The 24,297-nt window shown below is 34.4% G+C and overlaps 1 protein-coding gene across 3 annotated transcripts in view; it reads right to left on the bottom strand.

Moving 5' to 3' along the window:
* Positions 1–3,133: 3,133 nt before the first annotated feature.
* USP53 (ubiquitin specific peptidase 53) overlaps positions 3,134–24,297 on the bottom strand; it is a 63,071-nt gene continuing 41,907 nt past the window's right edge. For all 3 annotated transcript variants that reach the window (XM_073892189.1, XM_073892188.1, XM_025874102.2), the window contains 7 exons: positions 18,800–18,962; positions 18,068–18,220; positions 16,597–16,743; positions 14,816–15,554; positions 13,676–13,752; positions 6,102–6,204; positions 3,134–5,192 (listed from right to left, as the gene is read on the bottom strand). In XM_073892189.1, coding sequence (XP_073748290.1) covers positions 4,208–5,192; positions 6,102–6,204; positions 13,676–13,752; positions 14,816–15,554; positions 16,597–16,743; positions 18,068–18,220; positions 18,800–18,962 — 2,367 coding nt within the window. In that variant the 3' untranslated portion in view covers positions 3,134–4,207. The remainder of the gene's footprint in view (positions 5,193–6,101; positions 6,205–13,675; positions 13,753–14,815; positions 15,555–16,596; positions 16,744–18,067; positions 18,221–18,799; positions 18,963–24,297) is intronic.

The raw sequence follows: 24,297 nt of genomic DNA, 5'->3' as shown, positions 1-24,297 counted from the left end.
CTAGTCCTATTATATAACAGATACTCCTTTATGTAACAGATGTTAGAAGTGGGCTCTTGTGGGGGCACCTGGGTGGCTCAGTCGTTGAGCGTCTGCCTTTGGCTCAGGTCATGATCCCAGGGTCCTGGGATTGAGCCCTGCATCGGGCTCCCTGCTCGGCGGGAAGCCTGCTTCTCCCTCTGTGTTCCCCCTCGCTGTGTCTCTGTCAAATAAATAAATAAAATCTTAAAAAAAAAAAAAAAGATATGGGCTCTTGTTGAAATTGGTGACATTTGATACATGTGAATTGCCTAAATATTTTGAGGATATTCACCTCCCTTAGAAATAAGAGCATAGATCTGGTAAACTCTACACCCTCTCCATGGCGTTAGAATGAAGTCCAGGACTGATTTTGGAAGATTTTAGTTGCCTGTTGCCCACTACAAGGTAACAGTTATGCCTCCAGGGTACTATTTCATCTACTTGGAGAGAACCTTTTATGCAAAGGTTGATACATCTAAAGAAACACAAAACTGGAATTTCATTGAGCATATCAAACAATATGAACTGTTTTTCTGCTGCTTGCTAATAATTTTGTCCAATCAATGTTTATTGTATAGCTAAATTTCGTCTGATTCGGATTTTGCATTTGTTTAAACAAATTACTTGGTAGGTAGCAGGGTTTTGAAAGGATTAACAGTTCTCATGTAGTTTAATGTTGTGTTACAAAGATTTATAATTTTGTTTCTGAGGCTAAAATCAGCCCACTACCACAACTATTGAATATTCTGAAAATTTCTAGTAGAGGGAAGGTAGCAAGGTCTTGGTGTTATGACATGACTGTAAATGGTATACAGAAATGGTTCCAGTATGAGGGTGAATCTTTTCTACAGCGGATGAATAAGAAATTATACCTACTGTGCCATCTCAAGTATAGTGAGTGCTTACAGCACCCACACTTAAAGGCTAACTAGGTAAAGTGAAAGGATGAATGGGACACCAAGAAAAGTTGGCCAGCTTGCTATGATGAAAACAAATAATAACATCAATGTGATTTTAATCTGATAAATTCCTTTTTAAATTTCAGACAATTTCATATAAATGAAATGATTATTTTAATAACCATTTGAAATGAACTGGCTGACCAGTTAACTGTGACAAAGTCTTTAGGATTTAGGAGTCTATGAACCTGAAAATTCAGGACAGAAACCTCTCCGTGTATCTAGTCCCAAAATGGCATGGGAATCATTCAGAGACTACAGGACAATTGATTTAAGGTCATTAAGGTTACTTAATGTATATTATGTTCAAGGATAAGGATCATCAAACTATGGCCAATGGGCCAAATCTGACCCACTACCTCTTTTGATCAGGCCTGTGAGCTAAGGATGATTTTTACATTTTATAATGGTTGAAAAAAATCAAGTGACTATTTCATAACATACGAAAATTATATGAAATCGAGTTTCAACGTCAATAAAGTTTTACTGGAACACAGACATGCCATTCATTTACATACTTCTTTTGCTACAGTGGCAGAATTGAGTAGTTTGTTACAAAGACCCTATGGTCCACCAAGATCAAATTATTTACTATCTGGCTCTTTATAGAAAGTTTGCCAACTCCTTTGGAGCCCTGCTTTAGACCTCACTGCAGCTACATTTTTAGGAGCCTGTAGTGATGACATTTTATGATTAGTGATACTCCAAGTACCCTTGAACTTTAAGGTGACTTAATTTCTCATAAAATACATAATCAACATGTGAGGAGAGGAAGCCACAATTCATGAATACACAGAAAAGTCCAACCATGTTAACATAAAAATCAGTTTTTTTTTTTTTAAGATTTTATTTACTTATTTGACAGAGACAACGAGAGAGGGAACACAAGCAGGGGGAGTGGGAGAGGGAGAAACAGGCTCTCCGCCAAGCAGGGAGCCCGATGTGGGGCTCGATCCCAGGACCCTGGGATCATGACCTGAGCCGAAGGCAGATGCTTAACGACTGAGCCACTGAGGCGCCCCAAAAATCAGTTTATCTTAAAAAAAAATTCTGAACCGGAAGAAACTGATTTCACAGAAAAATCAACAGTCTGAAGATAAGTATTTTGAACATTACAATAATTATTGGTTGCATTATTTCAGAAGTTACCATAATTTTATAACCAGAAGAAAACACATATAAAAATTAGGTACTCTAGAAATAAAAATTTTACATGTGAATAGTTAGTAATTATGTATTCAAATCTGTATTTGGAGTGTTGAATCAACAGAAACAGTTCCTAGTTTGTTAGTACTATTACATGATTCAGGTGGTTTCAACTGGACATTACTCTTTTTAAAGAGCCAAAATTAGATATTTCTATTTGATGTTGCAACTCAACTGTGAGTTGAAAATACAAATCTATGAGACTGTTGTTAAATACCAGAAATTAGTTTATATGTTTCAAATAATACATTTTTAACTGGACATCTTGACCAAAGAGAAATCTTAAAAAAAAGCTAGACAAAGATTTTCAAAGTTATTAAAAATATTGAAACCCATTTTTTAGTATTTTACAATGTTATAAAAGCAGTAATTAAATACAATGATATTTCAAATACAATTTTAGAAACTTTACAGTATTTACAAACCCTCCATACTAAAAGTTATTTAAAAATAAGCTTTCTTAAAAGATAAAAGTTTAATATAATATAGTTCATATTCAAGTAAAATTAAGAGAATATAAACTAATAACCCTACTGTTACAGTTAGAAAAGGCTAGTAAAAACTTCTCTAGGTGGAAGACAATAATTGAGCAAGATTTCTTAACTGGGTGAGATTAGGTTTTTACAAGCAATTATTTTATATTTATCTAGGAATACTTATTTTTAATCATTTACATTTTGGAATATTTTAACAATTTGTGGAGCTGGTCAAAACATTAAATTGACTAATCAGTTTATAGAATTAAGTTATATGTATGAAGTTTATTAATGTAAAAAAATTTTTAATTCTGTAATTTTCAATTTTCTTACATGGACAATACAACACTTAGCCACAATACATTTACCAACTTAGTATAAAATAAAATGACAACTAATGAAATAAAGCAATTAATGTAACTTAATTGCATTTATAAGGTCATAATGATAATGGAAAATTCCTTTATTTAAAAAAAAAAAAGGCCTCTCCGTGAAAGTAGGGTAAAATGACTGTTTAGAAAAATGGGAGGGATGCTAAAATTAATACATTTCATTAAAATTAAACCCTCTATATGAAAGTTGAAATTGAATCTGGAACCCAGAAGTACTCGGATTCAAGAATCTGAAAATCATTAAAATGGGTTGACGACCTATAAAGAGAGGTTAAGATGATAGCAGGGAAAATTTAGGCAGTCACAGTGACATCCCCAGTGGGCCTTAAGTTAAATTCCTAACACTGGTTATTAGCAGCCCCAAATAAACCAAACCAAAATAAAACCTTTCACATTTCATATAAAATTAGAAAAAAATGTAACAAATAAATATACTAATGTTAAGAATTTCACTTATTTTTAGCTTACATGGCTGAAGTAAGTTTATGATACAACAAAGTCCTAATTTATGTTAACGAGGCATTATGAAGATTAAAGTTCTAGGAGCAAAATTAAGTTTCTTCTGTTCTGACATTAAGAATTTAAAAATTGCTTTATCATTAAGGCTCCCCCCACAAATGCTATCAATTTCATGGGTTGATATTTTTTAAGACACTTAAAGGGATCACATGTAGTAGACTATCATAGAAGTCAAAAACAAATGGGTGAAGCCCTCTTTTGGTTGGTTACCCATTAGAGAGAAAGTGCTTCTTCATAAAGCAAATACTGCTTTGACTACACAAACTATGTATCACCTGGTATTTTTCAATTAGCATAGTTTACCAATCTACAAATGTGTGTACTGGTTAGTTTAATACTTATGGGTCTACTAGCCACATATAAAGGAACAAATTACATTTTTATTCAACTGCAGCAGTGACTTTTTGCATACCTTCTGATTTTCTGTTTTGCAGGCATGCCAAGACTATTCAAAGAGAATTTCTAAAATATCCAATAAATTGATCACAAAATAAAAAATATATATAGAAAATTAAAGTGATTAATGACTTTAAAAATGCCACAGTTTTAGTTTCATGTATCACCAGGTTTCATCAGTCAATTCCTATTATATTTTCATGGCCTCTGAGAAGTATAAGCTTACCAGTTTCATCACTTATCTATTACAGTGTATACTAGGTTTATATCTCTGCTCAGAAGGGCAGTTTGAACCAAGACTATTGTGTAACACAGGTGCTAGCCCTCTTTCACTCTGAGATATTTCATGATCATTACAAAAGTCACCGCTTTCTGGAACACAGAGCTTGGGTCTCTGATGGTATTTCAGTCTGTATGTATCAGTCATGCAGCTATCAACTGAAAAATAGGTAGTTAATGAAATGGTCTCATTTGGACAGACAGAACTAGAGTCTATTTCTGGTTGGCAAAATGTATCAACAACTGTACCCAAGTCTGCCTGAAAATCTTTAGTTGAAAAGCTTGACAGGTAGTTTGGTGTGTTGCCAACATGCTCTTTTATTTGAAATGTTTCATTAAGTCTTTGATCATTCATATACATACCTACTTCTGAACCTGGTTCTGAATCCAAATTTAAACTGTGCTTTGGAAGACTAGAGGAATTAGCTTTAAACATCTCTGTAAGTTTTACATTAGGTGTGGGATCATTTTTCTCTGACTGTGGCACACTGGTTATAGCATATTTCTTTGGTGGCAAAGGAGGTGGTGGATTATGGCTAACAAGTTTCGGCATCTGACAACCATCAGACCTGCAGGTTGACTGAATGGTATGTTCCCTGGACAGAGAGTTCTCAGAGCAACATTGTTCCATCATAGTTTGCTGCTGGATGAGGGGAGAAGTTTCTGGCTTTACCCCAAGAGATCTCATGTGTGAAGACCACAATGAGGATGATGAGACTACTTCATTACTGTTCATTCTCTTTCCAGGAGAATTATCATCATGAAAAAATAACCCTGTTCTCTCAGAATTTTCTGTATTAAGCCACTCAGAAAATTTGCATTCACTTGGGGTTTCAAGTTTCTGTTCACCTGACTGGTGGATATGCTCTTTTGCTGCATTGTCCTTGAGTATCTGTGGACCTGATGAAGGGAATAACTTTCCATTGGTTTCACGTATCTGTGACCTGCAGCATAAAAACAAGAACAAAGCTAAAAGGCAAAACTGGAGGAAAAACAAACATTTGTCCGTAGTTTAACTTCTCAATATATACCTGATATTATTTTTGTAACATAACAGAAATGGGAAGATATTTGTAACCATTATCATTTTATACTGACTCCAAAATGTATGCCAAAATACATGAATGCCAGAAACACCTGTCATTACCAAAATTAGATCTCTAATAATTAGAAGCATAATTAAAATTCATTTCAACTTACAAACACTGAAATTACATTTATTTGTAATAAAAAGTAGCATAGACTTAAAATGTTATAAGCAAACACTTCAATACCCTAAAACACTTCTTGACCAACATTACAAAGCTTATACCAATAGAGACAACTTTGATATACAATGCTATAAGGATGGTATACAAATTAAAAATAATTTAATCAAGATTACCTTTTTTAGGTAATAATTAACTTCTGAGATGAAGATAAATCATATCACATTGCAAATTATTTTTGTCATGAAAATTATTTTTCTCACATGAATTGCATGGAATTCAATTAGAGTGAAATGATGAAAAGAGTAGAGGCTTTGCTAGGTAGATAAGAGCTGCATTCAAATTTCAGCTCCACTGCTTTGAGCAAATTACTTAATAAAAGCCCCTAATTTTCTCTTATTAAATACCACCCACCTCATAAGAATGCTATGAGGATTATAACCATCATGTACTGTACCTGGTACTCTGTAGGCCCTCTATCCTTAGGCCTATATCCTTTTAATGATCCCCAATAATACAGGCATCATAACATTGTAGGCCCATTGTTTTCAGAGTAGTAATATGGATTTTTAGCCTGATAAAGAGTTCCCATAATACATGCATTTAATATGAAATATTTTAGTGTTTCTAAATATCTTCGATTACCTTTTCATCAAAGGATTTTTTATTTGTAGATGTGACTCTGGGTGGAACTCATGAGATTTATAGCCTACTTCCAAATTCTTCAGTTCTTTTCTAAAGCCTGAGGCTAGGAGAGAGAAAAAATTATTTAAATGATCTTTTTTAATTTACTGCGCATATACTTCTCCATAATTTACGTTTCCTACAAATAGGTAATTCTCTTAAAACTAACAAAATTAATTCTTCAAGATTCAGCTCAAATAATATGTCTTTTCTGAATACTTCATACAAAATAAATGGCTGTTTCTATCATTACTTGAAAACGTTAGCAATGTCCAAATAACGCTATTGATGTTTGACTGTGGGGAGCTATGTGTTTCCCCTGTCATATAAGACATAGTCTTTGCTGACAAAATGGTGGGGAAATCCTGCATTTGAAGACAGATGGCTTGGGTTGAAGTCTGGATTCACTACTTATTGGCTAGTAGCTTTAAGCAAACCTCTCAATTCCTTATAATCTCAGTTTCCTCATTTATATGAGGTAATGACACCTATTTTACCTTCCTCACAGGAACATTAGGAACGTCAACTGAATTAAAACATGTGGGAAGGTATTATGATTAACATGTAAAATGTTAAGATCATCACTCTGTAGCTACCATTTTCTGATTGCTGACTCAAGTTGTAAGAGGCTCATAATAATTATTTCATTAACATTATTTTTTACTTGAAAGATAACAGATAGATTCTGGTTATTCAGACTTGGGTATCTGGCAGAAATTTTCTTGAAAATTAAAAAAGTGAACCTGTCATTTCACGGAAAACAACCAGAGTTATTTATTGCCACTGATAAAATTCAAATTTTTAGATGAAAATAAGAATTTTGGAAAACTTGTATCCACCACCATGAGTTTTAGCTTCCCAAAAATTATAAAGGCTTTCTGCTAATATTTGTGGTAATATTAACAAAGGTTTTTTTTAAAAAAACAATATAAAGAAATGTATCAACATTTGGAAGACTTGCATAATTTAGCAAACCAATATTTTCCAAATAAGGATATACTGATGTTAGAAAATCATGCATAAGTAAATCATTCTTTAAATGAATAAATTTTCCATTTTAAAGACTAATACAGTAATTATTAACATATATAGCCCATCAAAACAAAAACTCTTTGAAGTCCTCAATATTTTTTAAAAGTATAAAGATATCCTGAGGTCAAAGCACTGCTTCAGTTGACTGAAAACAGTCTTTAAAAAATCTCAGTCACAACTGTTCTGTGAAATAATTTTCCTTTTTCTACCCAAGGAAGTTGGGTGACCCAAGTGATGCTATATAACTGGGTAACTGACAGCATTTAAACCAGTCCAGAGCTAACTCCAAAGCCGGTGCTCTTTCCACTACCTGCAAGCTCTCTTTCTCATACGCCACTAAAATCCTAGATCGTCATACTGAATCTCCTCCTGATGAAACTAGGCCCACAGAAGATATCAAAATATATGGCTTTAGCTTGAATATTCAATTCCCCATGCTTCTGTAAAATTCTAGTAAGTTTTCAGTATCCTCCCTTATTTTTAGATGGCATTTTCATCATGTTCATTTACATTTCCTTTCATTCTCATGCTTCTGACTGTACTCCAAGTCTATGAATTGAAGATTGCAAACAAAACAAAAAGTTATTAAAGCAGGAACTTTATTTTTTAAACAATAACAAAGAACTTTATCTTTAATGGCTTTTATCCCTAAATTGATCTTCTGGGTACATTTTTAAAAACTACTCTGTCAGTCAAAATTCAACTGGAATCTATAGTTGATCTAAAATCTAAATATTATCCTGTGAAAAATCTATATTCGATTATCATCAGCCTCTGCAAGTTAAATCTTGAATTTCCAAGAAACAGTTGTATAATACATAAGAGAATTTAATACCCTATATGCAATATTGCTTACACAGTAAATGTTACCTTCTAATAAAAGCCTAAGATAGTAGAATGAGGGGAACTATAAGTCTGGCATTTATTTGCTTAGGATTTCACACTCCTACATCACTAGATTGCAGTAAGCTCTTTCTATTGGACAGTATGTCCCCTTTTTGTTATTGTTTCCCCTTGCACAACATCTAGCACATAAAAGACATTCAATGAAAGTCTAGAGAATGAATAAGCAATCACATGGAAAACCTAACTGTTTTTCTTCTTTTAAATCATCCCCACCCTGTCCACCATGTTCCCAACTCACAGAACCAGGACTAGATAAGTATAAACTGAGACAAATTCTTCTTACCTTTCCCCCTGACCTATCTTGAGTCTATCAAGTGCCACACTTACACAAATCTTAAAAATAAAAGGCAGTATAATTTATTCCAGAGAGTGTTAGTTGCTTGTAAGCCTGACCCACTGCTGAGGTTCAAAAACAGCCTCTCTCTTCAACAGCTACTTTATGATGGGGGGGGATTAAAAAAAAGTAATGTCAACAAAAAGAACTTTAATAATTTTTCAGCCTGATTTCGGGTTTATTATTCACAAACACCAGAAAAAACACTTAATTCTTAAAAAACTCTTCACTATTATTAACGTATCCAAGAACAGACAGCAGGAGGCAGCAGAGGTCTTATAAACATGTTTGAAATTTTAATAGCACTATGGCAGGCGTTCAACCAAGTGGTTTGACTTCAGAATTCCAACTAACTTAAAAATAGATGTGTTATTTTTCTCTTCTGCTGACACAGACATCTATGTATCTTTACTGGGAATTTTGGCTCCAGGTTCTTTGCAAATCTAAAATAGTCTCATTTTTACACTTGGCACAGAAGACACCTTCACATCAGGCAAGAAGCTTTAATTAATAATGCTAATTTTGATACTTTATTTTTTTAAAAAAAGCCCAACAGTCAAGAAATCAAAACATATATTTCATCTGAAAAGATGACCTATGTTTAAAATAGGCTTAGGTAGCAATAAAACCAAACTGCTGGTCTAGACAATGTAATCTTCACTCTTGTTGTATAGGGAGATTTCAAAATATAACGGTAAAACTACAGTTACAAAGCTTAAGCATTCAAGAGCAGTAATCTAATCAATGATCTGATTTACAATAAAATAATTGCTTTTAATAAAATTTGAATACTTGGGAAAAATCACAGAACTTTAACTGGCCTCTTTATCTTCTTTGTTTCATTTTCCTTCTACCTCCGGAGATCTTACTTCATCAATTACTATTCTGTTCTAGTCTTATCTTAGCACCTTTCTCTTGCCCTGTACATCATTAGTTCCTTACCCTCTGTAACATAAATACAAAACTAAGCTCTTGGTTGCTTCTTTAAACAGACATTTCTTTACTTCTCTTTTATTAACTTTTTATTGTACTATAATTTTCTAAGACATTTTATTTGAAAATAATTTTAAAAAGTCCAGAAAAACTGAAAGATTAAAACTAGTACAAAGAATACCTGTATACCCTTTACCCAGATTCACCCATTAACATTTTTTCCTGAACCACTTTAAGTTACAAACATCATGGCCCTTCACTTCTAAATACTTCAGTCCTACCTCAAGCTTGCTTCATTTCTAATGTTCCTCTAACACTGCTTTTCCTCTATCACTAATGACTTACTAACTGCTAAATCAAATTTTTAATCCTTAAAAAAAAAATCCACATTTTTTATCCTTATTCTGCTCAATCTGTGGCAACTTGTCTTCTTGAAGCTCCCCATTTTCCTGGTTTCCCTGTGATAATCTTCTCTCCTTTTCTCATACCTTTTAGCTACTCCTCACACTTTCCCAAAGTTGCTCTTTCTATCCTTAGCTCATCTCTCTTACTCAGCAAACCCCAAGTTTTTTCCTTTGTCTCCAGTTTTCCTGAGTGATGCAGCCCACGTCTATGGCATTCAATTCCCATATATGCGACTGGTTATCAGATATATCATCTCTCCTGAGTTGTAGACATATGTCCTTAACTGCCTGAAAAATCTATTTACCTAGATGATAAACAAATCCAAAAATAAATTTGGCGTCTCCTCTCATCCCCCAAAAGTTGTTTCTTCTTCCTATATTCTTTGATTTGGTAAATGGTGTATCTACTTATGCCAGTCTTAGATAACAGCTATCCCCAGCTTCCTCCTTTTCCTCCCTTTTGTACATCTGTTATAAAAACTGACTCCACTGTCTACACATTCTTATAAACTCTCAAATCTTCTGTGATACTGGTACTGCCTTAGTTCATGCCCCCACTTTTTCTCTCCAGGCTGTTCAAATAGTCATCTAACTAATATTTCTCTCATTGCTCCAAATTCACCCTCTAGATTGCCACCAGTCTTTCAAAAATGCCAACTGGAATATATTCCTCTCCTTGTCCTCTGGTGCCTTTCCACTTACTGTAGGATTTAAAAATAGCATAAAAGTTTCATCATAATTTGGCTTCTATCTCTACCCTCTATTATCTCACAATTTCCACAAACACACTCAGCCCTGCATAGACCAAACTACCTGCATTATTACAATATGTGATACTTTCTCCCAACCATGTACTTTTGAACATATAAAGTCTGTCCTGAATGTAATTCAAGGCATTTGAAATTCTCCTAATCAGTGACCCATTTTAAAAGAGAAGCTAAAATGATCTAAATGGCACTGTGAAATTTCAACAATGTTCCCAAATAATAGCTTTAGGCAGCAGAACCCATGACATTGGCAGAGAAATCTACGTAATATCTTTGTCAATGAAAAAATACCAAGAAATAATTACGATGGCACTACTATAGATTTTTCGTTCTCTGACATAAAACAAATTTGTTTGGATTGTAGTAAAAACTCACTTAAATATCAAACAAAATATGAAAATAAAAAAATTTCTGAAGCTCCTTAACTTTCTAAATCTGTTAGCTACTTACAGAAAGTGATTCTTCAGGCCAATAATATAAGTGTGCCCCCATTTTACAAATAAGTAGGAGAAAATAAAGAAAGTCATCCCAAATCACAAAGAATTAAATTAAATTGTGTCTTACCGAAAACAAAAATCCACACAGGGTATGTTTTTGGCTTGGGAAAAAAAATTCCTATACTACTTTAACATGTTCTCAAAGTGTCGGGGAGGGGAATACATAGAGACACCATCAGGCAGGAACATTAACAAAGATTCTCAAACCAAAGACCAGCTTAAAGAACTATGGTAGACTTTGACATTAATTAAATAAGAAATAATTTTGACATAATGTAATTTATGTGGTTAAATAAGTGGGTTACATAAAACCACAGTAAGAAACCACTGCACACTTATTAGTGATTAGTGATGATAATTATCAAAACAAAACCCCAGAAAACACCAAGTGTTGGTGAAAATATGGAGAAGTTGGAACCCTTGTGCATTGCTGGTGGGAATGTAAAATAGTGTAGCAGCTGTTGAAAACAGTGTGGCGGTTCCTCAAAAAATTAAACACATAATTACCACAGAATCCCGCAATTGCACTTCTGGGTATATACTCAAAAGAAATGAAAGCAGGAATTCTCAGGTATTTGTACACCAATGTTCATAAGAGCATTACTCGCTATAGCCAAAAGACAGGAACAACCCAAATGTCCATCAACAGATGAATGGATAAACAAAATGTGTTATATCATACAACATAACATTATTCAGCCTTAAAAAGGAATGTAATTCTGACATATACCACAACGTGGATGAACTCTGAAGACATTATGTTAAGTGAAATAAGACAGTCAAAAAAAACAAGTATTGTATGATTCCATTTATCTGAGGTACCCAGAGTAGTCAAATTCATAGAGACAGAAAGTAGACTGGTAGTTATCAGGGGCTGGGAGAGAGGAGGAAATAGAGAACTGTTTAATGGGCACAGAATTTCAGTCTGAGAAGTTGAAAGAGACCTGGAGGTAGATGGTAGTGATGGTTGTACAACAATGTGAATGTTCTTAATACCACTGAACTGTCACTCAAAAATGGTTAGAATGGCAAATTTTGTTATGTGTATTTTACCACAATAAAAAATATGTTTTTTTCACAATAAAAAAATATTTTTAAGTAGGTTACATACATACTCTTTCGTATTAAATGGGGAAAACCACTGCAAAGCTCTTATAGCAATGCATTCTTGACCATCAAAATCTCTATGACGTTGTGTTTTTATTACCATCAGGAAGCAAGCATCGTTTTGTAAAAAGCACTGAACTTGTGGTTATTGTTCAATTTCACCGACTTCTGCTGTTGATTTCTGGCCAGCCCTTTACTGTTTCCTGTAATACTTGCTTACCAGACTTTTATCAGATTTTTAAAAGAGGCAAGACATTTTATATAGGAAAGGAAGGTTATTTCCTTAATATAAGTGTTTCCTTCTGATATTATACCACTTGATAAAAACAAAATGATTTAACATTTAATCATATTCAAAGTCTGTAACCTTAAAATAATCTCCACAAAAGCCTTAAGAATGATAAAGATTAAAAACAAGCTTTAAAATTTGTTCTTCATGGCTTTTTATTGTGAAAAATTGTATCTCTTCTAATCCTCTGAATTCTAACATGTGAAAATAATGGTTTTGATTGCAACCTCAATAATCCCCTTGCTCATCCTTTGCCTCGATCTTTCTCCCCCAGATCCTTCAGGTATATCCTCTCATTAGCAGCCCTGAATTCTATATACATTCAAACATCTAATTTTGTTTCTGGGCTGCTTTGTGTGGGTAGTGAATCACCTATAATAATGCCACCCCATTAATATATTTACTCTGTTTCCAAACTGAACTTTTCCAACAGGCTGCTTATCCATGTTTCTATTCTGTCCCTAACTCCTGTGGCAGACATCAGGACTGTCCACACACATTTCAGTTCACCTTCCAGGCACAGGAAAGACTGTACTTTTCCACACTCTTTGAAATTAGGCTTGTCTATACGACTTGCCTCGGCCAATGAGATGTGAGTGGAAGTACATGTATCACTTCTGTGTTGAAGTTTTAAGTGACTGTTGTGTCCTCCCTCAATCTCCTCTCCCCACAACACTGCAAGGTTCAGAGAAGCATCTATGGAGATGGAGTCTCATTAGCCTGGGGCACTGAGTGATTTCTAGGAAGAGACTCCATGCGGGCCTCCACTGGTCATATATCATCAGCAAAAATCAAATGTGTGTTGACACACTGAGATTTTGAAGTTGTTACCACTGCGTAGCCTAGAACCTAGCCTATCCTGACTGACACTCCCCTCTCTGCCAGTTCCCTGAAGTAGCTATTCCCATCCTTTCAAAGCCTTTAAAAGCATGAACGCTCTTTAACTTCCATCCTCATTACTCATAATCTTATCAGTAACAGGACTATTCCTAGCTTCTTTACTCTTATTACAATTTTTTTTTAAAAAATTTTATTTATTTATTTGAGAGAGAGAATGAGATAGAGAGCATGAGAGGGGGGAGGGTCAGAGGGAGAAGCAGACTCCCCGCCGAGCAGGGAGCCCGATGCGGGACTCGATCCCGGGACTCCAGGATCATGACCTGAGCCGAAGGCAGTCGCTTAACCAACTGAGCCACCCAGGCGCCCCTTATTACCACAATTTATTCTTTATAGCTACTATTATAATATATGTAAATAAAATTTTACCTTCTAAGTAGTTTTTGCTCTGTTGGGAGGAAGAGCTGACACATTCTATATTTACGTTGTTTGTCTTTACCTGGTCACTAGAAAACAGAAGAAAACATACACCAAATACATCAGCTACCGTGAATTATTATTTTAGTTAGAATCTAAGAAAAAGAAAGGAAATAACATTTGTTAAGCAATTATATGACGTGTTCTAGGGGATTAATGTGCATTATTTAATTTACATTGCCACAGCAACACTTAAAAGTAGTTATTATTCTCATTTTACAACAGGCTTATAAGGCTGTCAAAGTCAAATTAATTTGCCCAATAGTTAAGATCCAAGTCTATCTGGTTGCAAAGTCCTGATCTTTCTACTACCGTAGGCTACCCCTTTCCAAGATGTGTTATGATATTATCCTGCCAAATAAAAGTTTTAAGTCTTTATTGCAATGACTATTTTAATAAAATACAAGCAGTTGATTTTTGCAAATCTGGCTTTTTAATAATAAATGTGATAAAACGCCAGCTAATAACAAATTAAGATGTTTTAGGTGGATTAAAAGCAGAAATTGTGACTAGACTGATGTAAGAAATCAGCCAATTAAGCTGTTGACATGCTTTAGAGGTTACACAGAAAAAGGCAAATGTACTGCTAACAGTAACATACAAATATATTCAGAATTAATTAAAAATTAATTGAACACAGACTTAGTTATTTGGCTGCGTTCTTTTATATTTGCTAAAGGAAAAAATCTCTTTTCAATGGAACTGGCTATGAAAGTAGAAAATATCCCCAGCTCTGAGTTACAGATGGGATAATGAACATTAAATAGACTGAAGAATTAAATAATTAGCTTAATGACTGAGACGCCACCAATTTAAATCGATGCTTTAAAACCTGTAGTATGTATTAATAGTTATCAGTGGCAACAATAACAATGTATTTCTGTACTTTTAAAATTTCCTAAAAATATTTTTGGATCAGGAAATAACTATTAAAAACAGAAACCTGAACTATCAACCTGCAATATCCCAGAGGTCTCTTCACTCTGAAGTCAAGCTCTTTCCATTACACTTAATTGACCCCAGACTTTGAAATTACTTCACATAACAGGAGAGAATGATGGGGGAAAATCATTCATTTAATTTGTGCATTACCTGCAGGATACTGTTTCTTTAACACCACTGATATCCGTTACTGTACCATTTCCATCGATAACAGGTGAATCCAAATTAGCAGATCCATTACTGACATGATCACTACTTTCGTATCCAGACTCGGTCCTTTGCATCTGCCAATTGTCACCATGAACTTTAGTCTCTTTGACGCCTTTATTTTTCTCTGCTCCTTTTCCATTAGATTCAAGGGAACTCCTGCTTCCTATTTCCTGCTTCCTATCATCTTCATATATGGTCATTAAACATTTTTGCTTTGGGTTTTCTTTTGGCCAGTTGTTAAAACTCTGATCTTTGCTACATTTAGGTTTGTTACTGATATTTGATTTATGTCTTGGACTATGCTGTCTTTTGTCACTTTCATTAAAAATACTATCAACATTTAACGTTTCTCTCATAGGTTTCCAACCTCGGGTCCGGCTTTTACTGCTGCCACTATAGCTGCTTCCTTTATCCCTAGAATCTTGGCTGCTGTCTGTATCATATCCAGTGCCACTGTCACTCTTAAGTTTGCCAGTTACTTTCTCTCCTGGGGCAAGAATCTGGGATTTACTTGAACTCAGTATTTGTGCAGAAGCTCGACTCTGATGGGCAACTCGGTCATGTTTACATGGTCCTTTTCCTTGACTATAATAGAGATGTGGGTTTCCATATTGTCTAAAGCCATTTGGGGCAGGAGGTGATCCAGACTTGAAATGTGGAAGGTCTTCATCAACCAAATCTTTAAATAATTAAATAAAGATACAAATGAATACTCTTCAGAGACATTTCTTAGTTATAAGCCAAATACCTTGTTTGAGAAATGTTAAGCAGTAATAAGTGAATAATAATTATAAGATTTATATTATATCACATAGTGATTTGACACTGAAAAGCATTTTCCTCATTCTCTATGCTTAATGAGAGGCATTTATAAGGTAAGTAGTTATATACTGATTTTAGAAAATGACCTCTAAAGTAGATCATAATTAAAGCTTTAAAAAAAAAAGAAGCCAGTATTCTATCTCACTCATCATTAATGAAAGTCATAATAATAAAAGTATTTTCCATCTCTTATACTGGTAAGGATTTAAAGTTTGTTAAGCCACCTGCTGCTAAGAATGTGAAGAAGCAGACATCTAATCACAGTCAGTGGGAGTGCAGACTGGCTCAGTCTTTTAGGAGAGCAACTGAGCCACATCCATCAAAATTAAGAATAAACACCCCTCAACCCAGCAATTCTCCTGAAATAATTTTATGCTCTGGCTATACACAAAAAAGGACACAAAGGTACATGTAAAAGGATATCACTGCAGCAAAAATCTTAAATCAAGTTTTAAAGTCTAGCAAGTATCATTTAAATTGTGGTATGTCCATAAAGAGGATAAAGCCATAAAGAGTAAGATATGCTCATAATGAACTGCACACTATTAACAGTGAAACAGAGGGAAGGTGAGGGGCTGCTCTTCTCACTTAATTTTATAACCTTCCTTCTTATTTGAATGTACCATATGGGTGAGTTGAATTTATAATTAAAAGGAAAGTTAAAACATTAGAACAAGCACAAGTATTCCACACCACAATTAAATAAGAACCAGAAAAGTTTTATATTTATAGATATAATAGGTGTATTAAAGAAATAATATTGAGATATATAACATAACATGTAAACAAATATATAATAAATATAAATTATATTAAGTTGTATTAAAGTTATAAAATTTAGTTTAAAAATAAGATTTTAGCAACTCCTTTTCAAATGAACACTATAAGCTCTAACTTACCTTTATGTCGGCCCAAATCTTTCCTTTGTCCCCTCTCCAAATCTTTCCTTTGTGAGGAAAGTAAGTTTCTCTGTTCAATGGCTTTTAAAGCACATTCTCTGGAAATGTCTTTTATTTTTTCCCTTTGATCACTGTGACTTAACTTAACTGTAAAAGAAATCATTCTTATAAATGATAAAGATCATTTTTCAAATTGCTCAACAAAAGTACATATTGAACTATATAAAAATTTTAAGATGCTACGTATTAAAAACAAAATATAAAGTATACAATGAACTCATTTTTTTATGTTTAACCAAAAAACTCAATGTATTTATTCTGATTATCCTGACACTGGAGATGCATGTTGGCTTTTAAAACTTCTTGTATTGCTCCTAAAGCTAGTGTAAAAGGAAAAAAGAGATCTTGTATTGAAATAATAAAAGCTAAAGGTAACTGAGTGGTCACTATGTGTCAGACACTATTATAAGTCTTAACTCATTTAATTCTTTGAGGTGGGTACAATTACTGCCTCCATGTGGATTAGGAAGCTAAGGCACAGAGAAGTTGAAAACTTGCCCAAGTTCACAGAGCTTGTAAATGTAGAACCAGGATTATGAACCCAAGTTGTCTGGTTCTAATGTCTGTGTTTGTAATCACATACACAGTTGCTGGGCTTAAAAGTAGTTATCTTTTGACAAAGAGCTTAATCTAAGAGTATGACAATACAGAGGGTAAAAGGTATAGTTCCATTAAGAACTTTTAAAAGAACTTATTATAATTCTTTGTTGATGACAATTGTTAATTCTGGATCCTACCACCCTTGATTAAATGGGTTTCTTTTATGGTTAGACATTATATCATTAATGCATTTTAAAGCCACTTATAAAATCATCCTGAACATCCACCTACTCAGAGTTCAATGTATTTCTAAACCATAACTATACACACCATGCTGCAATGTCTCATTTTGGATCCATGTCACAGAACTTGGTTTGTGAAAATTAAAGTTGTGAGATGACAATAACAAGACAGAGTTGAATAAAAATGAGGTTAAGTATAAAGTACAACTATAATAACTTTGAACTATTACTGTTGCATTAACTAATGGTAAATTTAAATTTAGCACATGTGCCAAATTATTAACTCATGTTTTTCCTCTCCAAGTTAATAATTAACTCCTAGAAGGCCATATTATGACTTTCTTTGGTTAACTGTCCAGATTGCCTCCAGCCTACTACAGCTCTGAGTGTATGGAGAAACCCAGACAGTAGTCGAGTCCAACTGTTCAGATCAAACTGTAAGTCTGCGAGAAATGCGTAAAAGATAAAATTTTGCTATCTAGTTGTTATTTTCTCTTCATGGCCAAGCAAATTTAGTTAAGCACCCTCCTTTTCTATGGTACTTACCAGAAACTGCAGATTCAGTAAAGAGGAAAGGGGGAAACGTAATCACTCAGGGACAATGTGAAAATAACAATTTAAACACATACCTGGTCCTCTACTGCCACTTGTTTGAATGTGGCTCCGATTAAATGATGAAATATTATCTGTTTGAAATTTCTGATTTTCTCTCTGTTTTGCCTGATCACCAAATCCATTTTCTTTTGAATTATCTGACTTATAAATTGAGGGCTTTTCACATCCTTAAAAGACAAACAAAACTGTATTATTCCCATCCTCCTCCCCACCAGAAGAAAAGAAGTTTGAATCTTTTTTTTAAGCAATTTCTACACCCAATGTGGGGCTCAAGCTCAGAACCCTGAGATCGAGTCACATGTTCCACTGACAAAGCCAGCCAGGCTCCCCTGAATCATTTTTAGTATTGTGGATAACTGCTTATAAACTCGAAGGACTGACATTTTTAAAGGATTTCTATCTGCTTTGTAGTGCATCCAAAAATGGCCTGGCTCCTTTGGACTTCTTCAGTGTATAACTCACTTTAACTCTCAAATTTTTACTGTTAGAAAAGAGCTTCCAGTCAAGTATCCCCTTCTGTGCTTGTGTGACCACAGAAGTGGGTGGCTCCTGAAGGTGCTTTGGAGGCCACTGGTGGGGAAAGGCCTCTTTATAAAGATTAACTCCAAGTAAGAATTTTCCTGAACGCTGCTTTACTGAAATTGAATTTTGAAATTATCCTCAAAATTCATTTTATCTTTACTATATTAATACTTAGTATGACTATGATACTATAAAGAACACTAAAAAGAACTTTTAAAAATTACCCATATTTTCTGCAACGGATTTATAATGTGACCAGTTGATGACCTGCCTAAGTGCATCTTCAGTAGAAACTGCTGTGCCATCTGGGTTTGCGTAAAACAAAAGCAGTGGCTGGAAATGGCATCGGATACATTTGGAGACCACATCCTTCCATCTAGTCCCAACCTTTAAAAAAACCCACAGTGAATAAAAACAAAACAAAATCTTGTAATCGAGGTGTTATATATTTGAACAGCAGAGACTAATTTGTATATTAAAAAGATTTAAAGAATTCAGACGCTAGCAGTTCAACTGTTCATATTATATGATTACTTTTGTCTTAAACTAGTCTAATAAACATCTTTTAAATGTTATCATTAAAAAATTGAGCAAAATTATACACTTACTATACCAAGATTTAGACTAACAAATTTTAAAAAGCTTTTCTACATACATGGTTGATTGATTTTTGACCAAGATTTAAAGGTTAATTTAATGGAGAAATATAAGATTCTATTCAACAAGGTGCTGGAACAACTGGATGGCCATACGAAAAAAATGAACTTTGACACCATTACACATAAAGCACAATTAAACCAGAATGAGTCACACAAAAACTTAAAGCTTATAGGAAAAAACAAGAGAAAATCTTAACAACCTTGGCGAAGGTAAAGATTTCTTAGGACATCAAACAGGGGCGATTGGAGAGCTCAGTTGGTTGAGAATCCAACTCTTGGTTTTGGCTCAGGCCGTGACCTGGGGATCATGGGGTCAAGGGCTCCGCAATGAGTGTGGAGCCTGCTTGAGACTCTTTCTCCCTTTCCTTCTGTCCCTCCCCTCACTTTTGCATGCACACACACGCTCTCAGAAAAATAAAAAAAGGACATCAAACCACAGAAGAAAAAAGTTGTAAAATGGGCTTCAGATCAAAATAAATTAATAACTTCTGCTCTTTAAAGGTTACCCATTAAGAAAATGAAAAAAACAAGCCACAAACATCTAATAAAGAACTGCTGTGCAGAATAAAGAATTCCTGCAATTCATTAATAAGATGATTCAATTTAAAATGGGCAAAACATCTAAAGACACTTCACCAAAAAAATAAAAGAATGGCCAATTAGCACACAAAAAGGTACTCAAAACATTATTAACCATAAGGAAAATGCAAATTAAAACCACAGAGATAACACTATACATTCATTAAAAGGGCTAAAATTAAAGACTAACAACATAAAACATTGCTGAGAATGTGGAGCAACTGGAACTCTCATACACTAATAGGAATGTGAATTGGTATAATCACTTTGAAGATCATTTTACCAGTTCCCTATAAAGTTTAACTATACTTATCATACAACCCAGAAGTTCCACTTCTGAGTATCTTTTATATATATATTTATATATTTTTTTTAATTGGGGGGAAGGGCAGAGGGAAAGAGAATCTTAAGCAGGTTCCACATCCTGTGCAAAGCCCAATGTGGGGCTTGATCTCACGAACCTGAGATCATGATGTGAGCCAAAATCAAGAATCTGACGCTTAACTGACTGAGCCACCCAGGTGCCCCCATTTCTGAGTATTAGCTAAGAGCAATGGGGAAAAAAATCATGTTCAATAATTCAAAAGGTAAATGGATAAATTGTTATATAGCCATGTAATGGAACACAACAATAAAAATGAAGCACTGATAGAACATGAATGAGTCTTAAAAGGCATTATGCTTGACAAAGGAAACCAAACACAGAGAATTGAGACTATGAGACACCATTCTTACAAAACTGTAGAAAGAGCAAGACTAATCTATAGGGAGATCAGTGATTTCCTGGGGCCAAAGGTAGGGTGGGGGGGTATTAGCAGTTAAACGGACATGAGAGAACTTTCTGGGGGATGAAAGTGTTCTGTATAATAATTGTGTAGGTTACACAGGTATGTACACATTTGTCCATACCTATGTTATGGGTGCATTTTAATGTTTGTAAATTATACCTCTATAAAACTGATTTAAAACAACACAAAACAAAACCCAACCAAATAAAAAACAAAGCATTCTAGAATACTGGCTTTGGGGGAGAAGGAAGGGATCTTTAAAAGTGCTAAGGAGCTTTTTCAAACCACACATATTTAGCTGTTTACCCTTCTTACCTTGGAATCTGAGATACTTGAGGAACTAGAGTAATCTCAAAACAAAACAAACCTAAAACTCAGAGTGACTCAAAATTCTTCCTTCAAATTTTGACCATTTAAACTATGTGGACAGAAAGGAGTGCCAAAATGTTACCACACACTGATTCAACATGGAATTTGTTGATAAACTGCTATATAAAAGTACTACATAATTTTAGCAAAGTGTTTATTTTAGAATATAAATACCCCAACTTTTTCATTGGCTTTATTGAGTATAATTTACACGAAATAAAACTAACAGTTACAGTACACCAATGAATTCTGCCAAATATATACATACAATCATGTATCTTCCCCAATAAACTTCCTTTGTACCCCCTTTGCAGTGACTGGCAACCAATGATTTACTTTCTGTCACTGTTTTTTCCTTTTCGTGAATTTTAGATAAGCAGAATCATAGTTTCTTATGTCTCACTTCCTTCATTTACCATATTGCTTTTCAGATTTTTCCACAGTGTTTTCCACAATGTTGCTTTTCAGATTTTTCCACAATGTTCCACAATGTTCATTACTCTTTACTGCTGAGTATTATATTCCTATTATATTCCATTGAATGGTTATACCACAGTTTATCCATTCACCTGTTGACGGACATTTGAGTTGTTGCCAGTTTTGGTTATTATGAACAAAACTACTATAAACATTCAAGTACAAGTTTTGTGTGTACATAATGTTTTTACAGGAGTGAAATTACTAGTATCTATGGAAGTACATGTTTAAATTTGTAAGAATTTGATAAACAGTTTTCTAAAGTGACTGTTCATTTTGCATTTCCATCAGTCTTCTGTGAGAAATCTAGCTATTCCACATCTTCACCAACTCTTGGTATGGTCAGTCTTTTTAATTTTAGCTATCCTACACATGAGTAATAGAATCTCATTGTGAACTGAATTTGTATTTACTTTATACCTAATAATTTACTGAGTATCATTTTTTAAGGGCAGGGACTCAGCTTCCTATGGTTTTCCACTCTTGGTTTCTTGCACACTGAGCCCACAGATTTTTTTTTTTAAATTCCCAAATTTTTATTTAATAGAAAACTAAACATTTTAGTTATGCCAAAAAAAAAAGCAATTACAACTAATAATGCATGCACACAAAAACCTTGCAATTCTTTTTTTTTTTCATTTCGTTCTTTCCTTCTTTCACACCTATGGCTGGATTCTCTTTCATCCCAAACTCCAAAAAGACCTTGTTTGACAAACTCAAAGTTGGAAGGCTCTCGTGTCTCTCACCCTTCTCTTCTTTCCATGCTGCTCTCTTCCTATGGTCAGTAGCTGTTTGCCTTCTGCTAGCTGCTTTGGCTACTCAGTTCCTGATGTGTATTATAAAGGTTCACAAACTGCACTTCATATGACAGGAGAAAAGCAAGGCCCCTGAGGGGATTCTCCTGACTGAGTGAAGCAAGAATGATACTGGGAGTACTCTCTCACCTTGTCAGGCCAGCCCTCCAGACTGCCCTTCATGCATTCCTTATTCACTTAGGATAATACTCTCTAGCTCCATCCATGTCATTGCAAATGGCAAGATTTCATTTTTTATGGCTGAGTAATATTCCATTGCATGCATGCATATGTCTACCCCACTTCTTCTTTGTCCATTCATCAGTCGATGGACATTTGGGCTGTTCCCATAATTTGGCTATTGCTGATAATGCTGCTACAAACATTGTGGTGCATGTATCCCTTTGAATTAGTATTTTTGTATTCTTTGGCTAAATACCTAGTAGTGCGATTGCTGGATCATAGGGTAGTTCTATTTTTAATTTTTTGAGGAACCTCCACACTTTTCCAGAGTGGATGTACCAGTTTGCATTACCACCAACAGTGCAAGAGGGTTCCCCTTTTTCCACATCCTCACCAACATCCGTTGTTTCCTATGTTGTTGATTTTAGCCATTCTGACATGTGGGGGGTGATATCTCATTGTAGTTTTGATTTGTATTTCCCTGCTGATCAGTGATGTTGAGCATCTCTTCATGTGTCTACTGATCATCTGTATGACTTCTTTGGAGAAATGCTCATGTCTTCTGCCCATTTTTTAATTGGATTATTCATTTTTTCAGGTGGTAAGTTTTATAAATTCTTCATACATTTTGGATATTAACCCATTATCAGATATGTCATTTGCAAATATCTTCTCCCATTCTGTAGGCTGCCTTTTAGTTTTATTGACCATTTCCTTTGCTGTACAGCTTTTTATTTATATGAAGTCCCAATAGTTTTGCTTTTGTTTCCCTTGCCTCAGGAGACATATGTAGAAGGAAGTTGCTTTGACTGATGTCAAAGAGGTTACTGCCTGTGTTTTCCTCTAGGATTTTTATGCCTTCAAGTCTATTTAGGTCTTTAATCCATTTTTAATTTTTGTATGGTGTAAGTGATCCAGTTTCATTCTTCTGTATGTTGCTGTCCACTTCTCCCAACACCATTTGTTAAAGAGACTTTTTCCGATTGCATATTCTTTCCTGCTCTGTCAAAGATTAATTAAGCATATAGTTGTGAGTTCCCTTCCAAAGTTTCTATCATGTTGCAGTGGTCTATGTCTATTTTTGTGCCAGTACCATATTGTTTTGACCACCACAGCTTTGTAATATAACTTCAAGTATTATAACTTGAAGTCCAGAATTGTGATGTGTCTACTTTGCTTTTCTTTTTCAAAGTTGCTTTGGCTATTTGGGGTCTTTTGTGGTTCCATACAAATTTTAGGATTGTTTATTACAGCTCTGTGAAAAATGCTGGTGGTATTTTGATAGGGATTGCATTAAATGTGTAGATTGCTTTGGGTAGTATGGACATTTTAACAATATTGTCTTTCCATGAGCATGGAATGCTTTTCCATTTCTGTCATCTTCTTTAATTTCTTTCATGTGTGTTTTATAGTTTTCAGAGCACAGGTCTTTCATCTCTTTGCTTATGTTTATTCCTATATATCTTATTGTTTTGGGTGCAATTGTAAATGGGATTGATTTCTTGATTTCTCTTTCTGCTGCTTCATTATTGGTAAGTAGAAATACTACAGATTTCTGTACATTTTGTATCCTGTGACTTTACTGAATTTGTGTATCAGTTCAGGCAATTTTTTTGGTGGAGTCTTTTAGATTTTCTATATAGAGTATCATGTTGTCTACAAATAGTGAAAGTTTTCTTCTTCCTTACCAATTTGGAGGCCTTTATTTCTTTTTGTTGTCTGATTGCTGTGGCTTGGACTTCCAGTACTATGTTAAATTAACAGTGATGAGAGTGGACATCCCTGTTATGTTCCTGACTGTAAAAGCTCTTTTTTTCCCTACTATGATGTTAGTTGTGGGTTTTTTATATATGGCTTTTCTTATGTTGAGGTA

Source organism: Callorhinus ursinus, unplaced genomic scaffold, assembly GCF_003265705.2.
Source record: "Callorhinus ursinus isolate GAN/ISIS: 27379988/994484 unplaced genomic scaffold, GSC_fseal_2.0 scaffold4, whole genome shotgun sequence".
Lineage (NCBI taxonomy): Eukaryota > Metazoa > Chordata > Mammalia > Carnivora > Otariidae > Callorhinus > Callorhinus ursinus.
Note: the sequence above shows the minus strand (reverse complement) of the source record. Positions and strands in the feature narration are given on the sequence as shown.